The 9,777-nt window shown below is 39.2% G+C and overlaps 1 protein-coding gene across 2 annotated transcripts in view; it reads left to right on the forward strand.

Annotated features, from left to right (window-relative positions):
• LOC137378111 (cadherin-4-like) overlaps positions 1-7,670 on the forward strand; it is a 714,047-nt gene extending 706,377 nt beyond the window's left edge. For both annotated transcript variants that reach the window (XM_068048209.1, XM_068048210.1), the window contains 2 exons: positions 5,213-5,377; positions 6,332-7,670. In XM_068048209.1, coding sequence (XP_067904310.1) covers positions 5,213-5,377; positions 6,332-6,538 — 372 coding nt within the window. In that variant the 3' untranslated portion in view covers positions 6,539-7,670. The remainder of the gene's footprint in view (positions 1-5,212; positions 5,378-6,331) is intronic.
• Positions 7,671-9,777: the final 2,107 nt, after the last annotated feature.

Consider the following 9,777-nt stretch of genomic DNA (forward strand, 5'->3'; position numbering starts at 1 on the left):
AATTTGTGTTTTTATTTTGGTTTTCTTAATGACATTTGTTAATGTTTTTGATGCTTTTCTGTGACATTGATGTTGGAGCAGCTTCACATTACTCATTGTAGGATCGAAGGGATCTTTTAAATCACTCTGGGTTTTGTTGAGTATTGTTACGAGTGCTTCCTTTTTTTGTCAAATTACGAGGATTTGTATTTTAAAACCGAAAAAAAATTCCATAGATGCTGGAACTTTGCGTTTTTTTTTAAAAGAGGTCATCAGAAGGTGTTACTGGAAGGCACCTGTTTTCAGATAAATACCCAACGGGGGGATTTTTTGACTTGGGGAAAATGTTTACAGAGAAGTGACAAGTCAAGATTTATAGGGGTCAGGAGGCTTGACTCCTGAGATGTTCTTGGTTGTGCTTTGGACAGGCAGTTTGGGGTATGCACAGTGTTCTGAAAAGGAATTGAATAATCAACCTGCCAAGGACCGACCCCAACTCAGCTTTTTCCATCTCTTTGAGAAGCTGTTATAAGCGAGTGTAAGAAATAAAGAAATTGATGCTGCATTCCTTCTGCAAGACCAGCCTTGAAGCCCCTGTTGCTGCATTTCTCCTGGAGAGCCTGCCGAAACTGATCTTCAACGTCACCGAAAAAGAACTGTTCTAGGAAGATCCCAGTGACAGTTGTCTACATGTATTTGGGATGCCAAACCAGAAAAAGGACATCTGACATCTTTCCATATTTTTTTTCTTCAAGAATTAGCAAGTATTTGGCCAAAGTATTCTTTTTTGTCTGTTTTTTTGTAATAGAGCTCTAAAAAGAAAATCTCTATTTTCTCGGCTATGTGTTTGTGTGTGTGTGTGAGGGGCTAAGGTAAAAAGGGAACTTTCATATTTCAATCTGTGTGTGAATGCTTTGCTTCATTACTGCGTAAGTGCTGTTTTATAATAAACTGATAATTTTGTTGTTTATTAAAGAAACCAGGTTGGTGCATTTTATTCTGGGATAAAAATAGAGTCCATGATTGACTGTATTAGTAACTAGGAAAAAACTTAAATATATGTTGTGACTTGTGGAAAAGTGAAACTAGAAAAAGTGTGCTCCTCCCACCTCGATTTTAACAGTATATACCATTGTGCTAAAAGGGATCAAGCTGAATTTAAGCAGTAAGTAAATTCGCCATAATATGGGGATTTGTTAACATCAAATTTTGATTTCTGGCTTAATATTGTTGCAGTGGATATTTATCTGAGCATAAAATTGTAATTTTTCAAGCCTCATTAGGCACTGCCAAGCTAAGATCTTTAATCAGTCCTCTATCCAAAACGTTGACTGTATTATCTCCTAATATATGTATTTGTTATGGGGGAATACTGGACTGTAATCTGACTCTGTAGACTGGCCAAATGGCAATTACATTCAAGACCATTCTATTTATTTAAAGCGTATTTCATTATTTCATAATGGTACTATTTTAAGCAATGAAATACAGTTAGGTATTTTCCATTGATTTAGGTATTTAGGAATATTTTACCCGCAGCCATCCCTAAATACTGCCAGACTCAAGCTACTATCAGTGCTACAATGTCCCAGCCTCTCCTTCTCTGAATCCCATGTCCGGTGTGTCTCCAATCTTTAACTGCTGCCAATTTCCCGTATGCTCATTCTGTCCTCAAATTCCAGCCCAAGCAGTTGGGCTTGAAGCAAGATAACTTCATTCATAAACATTCCATTCTACTGTAGTTCTCAGGGCCAATTTTCCTCTACCCTGGTCCCAAATAATTCCTGATAAGTGGGGGCAATCCAGAGGGAAAATGGGTGCCAATCTTTTACTTCCATTTTGCTCCTGAAGAGCACTGCATCCAAACATTCACAAAGGCTTTGGTGTCTGCATCTGGTGCCTGGAGAAAGTGCAGCAATGTATAATGCATGCAAATATATGTCCGAGGACTTTGTAGTGAGAATTCCTCTGACACTGCCTGGCACAGTTTAGCAGTAAATTGTCATCATTAAAAACTTAGTTCTGCTGCTTCCTGAGTTGCTGTTTGAGTGTTGACCCTGGGCAGTAGCACAAAGTTCATGATGGCAAATCGCAACCCTTCTGAATTCAATTGGAAAGAAAATTGGGTGGGGTGTAAAACTGGCTCCAATGCACTATTCCCCTTTTTTATTTGTTCATGGGATGTGGGCATCTCTGGCAAGGCCAGCATTTATTGCCCATCCTTAATTGCCATTGCAAAGGTGGTAGCAAGCTGCCTTTTTGAACCGCTGCAGTCCATGTGTTGCAGGTACGCCAACAGAGCTGTTAAGAAGGGAGTTCCAGAAATCTTTCCCAGTGATGATGAAGGAACAACAATTATATTTCCAAGTCAGATGGAGTGTGACTCGGAGAGGAACTTGTGCATGCTAGTGTTCCCATGTGCCTACTGCCCTTGTCCTTCTAGGCAGTAGCAGTCGCAGGTTTGACAGGTGCTGTCAAAGAAGCCTTGGTGAGTTGCTGCAGTGCATCTTGTAGATGTTACACACTGCCGCCATGGTGCACCAGTGGTGAAAGGAGTGAATGTTTATCATGGTGAATTGGATGCCAATCAAGCAGGTTGCTTTGTCTGGATGGTGTCGAGCTTTTTGAGTGTTGTTGAAGCTGCAGTCATCAGGGCAAGTGACTTGTAGATGGCAGACAGGCTTTGGGGAGTCAGAATTCCCAGCCCCTGACCTGCACTTATAGTGACAATATTTATGTGGCTGGTCCAGTTAAGTTTCTGGTCAATGGTAACCCCCAGGATGTTGTTGATGGGGGTTTCAGCAATGGTAATGCCATTGAATGTCAAGGGAAGGTGCTTAGACTCTCTTTTGCTGGAGATGGTCATTGCCTGGCATTTGTGTGTTGCAAATGTTACTTGTCATGAATCAGCCCAAGCCTGAATAATATCCAGGTCTTACTGCATTCAGGCATAAACTGCTTCATTATCTTGGGAATTGCAATGGAGCTGATCATCAGCGATCATGCCACTTCTGACCTTATAATGGAGGGAAGGTAGTTGAGGAAGCAGCTGAAGATGGTTGGGCTGAGGGCACTGCACTGAGGAATTGCCATCCCAGATTTGAGATGATTGCCTTCAACAGCCATCCTTCTTTGTGCTAGGAATAACACCAGCCAGTGGAAAGTTTTTCCCGCTGAGCTGCAAAATCTGTTCTGAATCTATCCTATTTTTTCTTATCGACAGATTCTTGTCAAACAAGGGAGTCATCGGGCGTAGGCAGGAAAGTAGAGTTGAGTCCACAAATGGACCAGCCATGACTTATAGAATGACATAATTCGGGCCCCAATGTCATTTCAACTCAGAATTGCAGAAATCCTGGTGGGTGCTCAACTTACCAATAAAATCTAGCAGAATTGGTCTACCAGAGCAGCTGAAGCAGGATTTAAAGGAGCATTTAGTTGTAAATAATTGGATTACAGGATCTTTGTGACGTTCGAACTGCCCACAGAGTTTTCAACTTCCAGATTGCTTCATTCTCACTTTTTTTGCCTTATTACCATAAATAGGCTTTATTTGCTTAACATGGGCGCTATTTTCGCCAGTTTGATTCAGATACAGGAACACTTGGAGGAAGAGAAGTAACAAGCCTATATGGGCCTCGGGGGGGTTCACTGATAATTGGGCACAGTGGGCAGGCAGGATGGCTAAATCCCAATGTGATAGGGTGGGCAGCACGTCAATCATATTAAAGGCATTAAAAAGCTTCCCACTTACTCCGCCCATCCCATTTGCACTGAGTTAAAATCTGGGCGATACTATCACATGTTTTTCCTCCTTTGCGTATTTGGAACCTACCTTACCCACAATAAATCTGCTCATATTTTCTGTAATAAAGTTTGCCAGTGTATCTAGGGTATGATGGTTAAAATAGGATTTGCACAATTAGATTATTGAACTTTCTGATGATTATACCATTTAAGTGGCTTGTTAAATGCTTGTGAATTGTTAAACGATCACTATTATTGCCGCATCTCTACTTTCTCATTACCACTAATGAAATAACATTCTTGCAAAACACACATTCAAATGTTGCACATTCCTGTGTTTTTGTCGAAGCAAAATCAGAGTCAAGGAGGTGAATTTTAACCTCCAAAAATGGTGGGTTGGGGTCAGGTGAGATGTTAAAATTTAAAAAATCACAAACCAGACCTCAACCTGCCCACTTCGAGCTTTAACAGAGATGGGACAGGGAGAAAATTGGCAATTTAAATATTTTAGTGAGGCTTACAGCCACAGACTTAACTTGCTTTAAAACCCTGGCTGGCCAAGTTTCCCAGGCCTCAGCAAGCTCAGCAGTTGAAAGAATGCAATGACAGCTTCAGTAGAAGGTAATTGCCTAACTGTTTGTGGGCCCATGTAAAGACCCCGTGAGGGCAGGGATCAGAATCTTCTGTGATCAGAACCCCCCACCCCCGCCACGTTTGGGAATCAAAACCTCGCCGGGGTCAGGATTAGACCCCTTCCCCACCCCCCCCCACCCCCCTCCACCAAGTAGCAGCTGGAGGCTCCCTACCTGCAGTTGTGGCCTGCTGCAGAGTGCTCCCCAGCCAACTGGTAGCCAAGCCTGCCAATCAGGCTGACTTCTGGGCAGGGTTTCCGGCAAAGAAAAAAAGTCACACGTTGTGGTGTTAAAGCTCCACAACATGTGGGGAAACCCAGTCTTCAGGTTTCCTGTTGTAACTTTACTACTCCACCACAGCCCCCCACCCCGTCCTCCCCACCCCTTCACCGCAAATGCATCCTGCCCCTGTTAAGATCATGGCTAAGGTTTCTATAGATTCTTAATCGTGCATTCGAACTGACAATAAAGACCGCAATGTTCCATTGTAAAGGGACGTAACCATGTGATTTTAATTTTCTGCCTTTATAATCAGTCATAACTGGAAAGTTTGAATATGCATTGGAAGTGGAATAACAAATGCACTCTGCACCAAACTTCTATGTTCCATTTTGTTCTGTTGCGGCAACCACGTAATTGACATGCCTGTCATACTGTAACATGAGGCGCCTAAATATTTGCTTCTGCGGTATGGTTTCTTGTTGAGTAAAAGTTATGTGATTTTTGTTAAGTTGTAAGTCCTTTGCTCAGTAAATGTTCTGTATTACTAGCATCGATGGAATGCCAGAACTTTTTATTTCAATTCATGATTCTGGAGAAACTCAGTTTAAAGCCACGGCCACTCTATTCTGCAGGATTATGACTTGAGCCAGCTTCAGCAGCCAGACTCACTAGATCCTGGATTGGCAAAGGCTCCTGGGATCAGGCGAGTCGATGAGCGGCCTATTGGTGCTGAGCCACAATATCCAATGCGCCCAACAATTCCTCATCCTGGAGATATAGGAGACTTCATTAACGAGGTAATGATTGGCAAATACCAGGCTGATGTCTATTGCAATGGACAAATAGTCATTACAATTTTTTTTTTATTGTATATTTTGTCACTATTACTGATGCTAACTCTAAATCTGTTAGTTCTTTGTCTTTGACAAAGATGTTAGATTACCTTATCCTTTTTCAGTAGAGAGATTTATCTAAATTGTAAACTTAAATGAAAAGGTAGGAAGCAGATGCATTTTTTTCATATGCAAATCCACAAGATATTAAAGATTGCTGTCACACTAATTCACTTCACATCAGAGTTGGATTAATAATTTGTGATTACTTTGGCAGTTCTGTAGCAGAAGAATTTGAGCATGACTTAATAGCAGGAAGTCCTGAGTTTGAGTTTGAGTTCAAGTTCCAAGGCTGTCTGCCAATCCTACTCTTACCTTAGTTGGATTAGTTTTATCTGTTCTTCAGCAATCTTCTGCAAGAGTTTCAGTATTCCATCCTTTAGAGAAAGATAATGGAAATCTAACATCTAATATTCCTTATTCTTGGTGGGCACAGAGCACAGTCCAGATCATCCTACTTCTTGCTTTATGTATCAGTAAGGGAAAGAACTTGAATTTTGAACTTTGAAAGATTGAAGGAAAATAATTAAATTCAAAGACAAATTCCTGGGCTATTTAAAATAACCAGTCACAGAAATTCAGGATACTGAACTCGTAACTATTTGATATTGTTACAATAAGTCCAAATTCCTTAGTGCACCCTTGAACAATCTCTGTGGTATCTGTTGGTTACCCAAAGCATCCTAAACTATTTACTGAGGGAAAAGTTGTGCCCAGGATTTTGTAACTTTTTGTGACCCTAAAACTGCTCAATTTTATATTGTTCATTAAAAAAAAATTAGTTTCTGTCTTCACTTCAAATCATATAATCTGCAATGCTTTAACAATTTCATGATTTGTTTAAAAATACCTTTACAGGGTCTCAGAGCAGCAGATAATGACCCAACGGCCCCACCCTACGATTCCCTGCTCGTTTTTGATTATGAAGGAAGTGGTTCAACTGCAGGATCAGTCAGCTCCCTGAACTCATCCAGCTCTGGAGACCATGATTATGATTATCTTAATGATTGGGGACCTAGATTCAAGAAGTTAGCAGACATGTACGGTGGCGGAGAAGATGACTAACAGTATACTAGAAATGAAGGAACTGTACAAAAGAGGCATCTTTTTCATTAATATTCCCTGCTGACCATAATATTTTAGTGGTGTGTTAGTTTTTTTATTTTAGAACTTGAGCTGTTAGCATGAATGCTTGTTGTCTTTTATTGCATATTTTTGGTCAGTCAGCAGGAATATCGCTCAACGTTTGCTTTACAACTAAAGAGGAAAGGCGCTCTTTATTAACTTGAATTTCTTAGTACAGAAGCACTGTTTTTAAAGTGCCTTTTTGGTACATTTTATCAGATTCCCTCAATCTCAGGAGCGATTAAAATTCAATCATCTATTGATCCCTGGTCCAGTACTGGCTATGAAGAGAAAATGAACGAATCAGTTTATTTCCACTCTGGTGAATGGACAAATTTTCCTTTTTTGCCTTTTAAACTATTGGTGTAAGATACATAAAAAAAAAAATGAACTGTACAGAAACACGTATATTAACAGCCATGTTTAAAACTGAGCAGGTGGGTGGCTAATCACATTGTATATGTTGTATAGAGCTTAACATTAAAAGTCTAATTGTCAGGCAGTGTAAAAAATAATGACAGGAAAAGACATTCTGAAGGGACTGGTTAGTCTTCATTAGTATTAAGGCCATTTTCTTTTAAAATCTGAAGTAGAATGAATGTCAGATTAAGGTAACTTAATTTTTTTTAAGCATTGTTACCCACTTGGTTTCTTAATGTAGCGTGTACATAATGTCGCACAGCTGAAGCAAACATCATCTAGTTAATGTTATATGTATAATTGGAGCTTTCTTCTTTTCCTTTCTTGCATGTTTTTTTATATTGAAAGCTCGCATGGCTGTGGTTGTTTCAAAGAACGATTTCTTCTCGTGTTGTGTGTTCACATTTCAACACAATCATTGCACAGTTAGAGGAAACTTTTTTTGTAATGGTCAACAGCACAAATATTTTGTATCGTTGTTTGTACCATTTTGTACCAAAAAAAAGGGAAGGTAGTAAAAGTTTTGAATGCGTGTTTCTAGTGCCACTACAGTTATGGTTAAACTGAGTAACAGCTTTGCAAATTTATTGTGTACCAGAGCTGAATCAGTGCATTTGCTCCTGGCCCCTCAGTGTTATAAATAAAGTTCCCCTTTTAAAACACTGCTTTGTTCTCAATTCCTTTCAATAGTTGCTATTTTTGGATAACATTGATCATTGCAGATATAGTATTATTCATCTAAAAGACTGGGCTTCTTTCAATGGTTCAGATACTGAGAAGATTAGCTGTATTGTGTATGGGTGTATGAAAACTGTAATGTGCCCTCAATAATTTTGAACTGTTGGACTTCCATCTGATTTCTTTTCAAAATGGTCCTGTTGGGTAACAATGTAGCTACATGACGTGGTATTTCAGGCAACTTCATTAATATAAATTATAACCATGAAAGCATTGGCCAAACTTAATAAGCAAGCTGATTGAGGTGACGTAATGTTTGTGTTAAAGGGTAATTCTAATTAAGAAAGCAGGTGTTTGGTTTTCTTGTTCAAGTCCCTTATCCAGGTGCCTGATATAAAACTCATTTTTCTCTTGCATATAGCTAGCGCCTGCCTGATCTCTCAATTTTCCATCATATTGTATTTAAAGTTATGCAGTCAAAATGACACTGTATGACAAGCTAATTATTTAAAGACTAATGCTTAAATTCTGATTTTAATTTTAAATAGCAGCAGAACATACTTTAATCAGGTAACATCGATACCAAACAATTCCAGGTGAGATGTAATAGGGACCAAAAGCAGTGCTGAGCTTCTCCTGGATTGTTCTAATGATATAATTCAATTTTAGATTTACCAGAACACCGATACTGAATTGATACAGAGATGAGGAAGCAGGTTTAGGATTAGTAGGAAGGACTAGTTAGAGCCAATCCAAACCAAGCCAATTGGACTCTAAGTCAGACTGTTTTTAATCAAACAAACCAATGTTTGACTATTGTAATAATAGCTATGTACTTCCTTTATATCAAATTTATGAATGTAACAGAATTGCTTTCAAAAGAAATCTAGTTAGTTTTAAGATAAGCAGGATTTCTTCTTGTATAAATATTATGAAGGAGCAACCATTACTGAAAAGCCTTGCAAAGACGTGATGAGCTGTCAGATATAATTTATATCACACACTGAATGATTTGATAGTTCAGAAGTAGCAAACCGAGACCGGAAAAGCTAGGAAATACTGTCAGTTCCCAACTCTGCTATAACTGAAGAAATATAGAAAAAATAATACTTTCTTTGAGAGAAGAATTTGTCTAAGAAACTTACATTTATCAAGTGCCTTATCATCTCTCTGAGCAATTTCTTAAAGGGCGTCACATATAATGAATTGTTTTGAAGTTCAGTTACTATTTTTATGTAAGCAAGTACAGCAGCTAATATGCATATAGTAAGATTCCACAAATGCAATGCGATGAATGAAAAGGTAATCTATTCTTGATGGTGTTGGTTGATAATGAAAGACTTACATTGTGTCATACAGGCCCCCACCTGCCAAGAATGAGGCACACAGATATTTCGCCACATGGACATTAAATTTTAAAATTGTTTTTGGGAAGAATAGAAGGCCTATTGCTAGGGGTTGCCAAGCCCCTGACTGGAAAAACATTTACATAGTAACAGACAGTGCTTGGAAAGGACAAAGGGGCCACTCCCTGCTCCCCCAATACACAGATGACATGCTCACACCAATTTAGTCACATGACTAACTGGCTGTTGGAGTTTTTTGAATGTGAACTTGCCACAGAGAATTTAAACTCAGAAAGTTCTTTGCTCCTGGACTGGAAAAGACCTCTCTCCAGTCTGCTCTCATCTCACTCTCACCAGCTTCGGAAACCATTGAAGACATATGAACATAAATATACAGGAAGAAATCCTGCTTATCTAAAACTAACTAGATTTCTTTTGAAAGCAATTCTGTTACATTAATAAATTTGATATAAAGGAAGAACATAGCTATTACTACAATACTCCTACAGTGAACAAGGTTTAAGAAGACTACTGGGCCCCAACGAAAAGCAAGATCTACCGACAATCAAGGCCTACAGCGAGCTCGAAGCACAGTAAAAACCCCTCTTGAGAGTTTGCCTCAAACTTTTTCACTTTATTTTTCTTCTCTTTTCTGTCTACATTTACATGTGTATCGCGTATGCATGCTAGCGTGGGGAGCGGCGTGTATCCATAGGCATTAACCGAATCAGAGTT

The sequence above is a fragment of the Heterodontus francisci genome, chromosome 16 (assembly GCF_036365525.1).
Source record: "Heterodontus francisci isolate sHetFra1 chromosome 16, sHetFra1.hap1, whole genome shotgun sequence".
Taxonomy (NCBI): Eukaryota; Metazoa; Chordata; class Chondrichthyes; order Heterodontiformes; family Heterodontidae; genus Heterodontus; species Heterodontus francisci.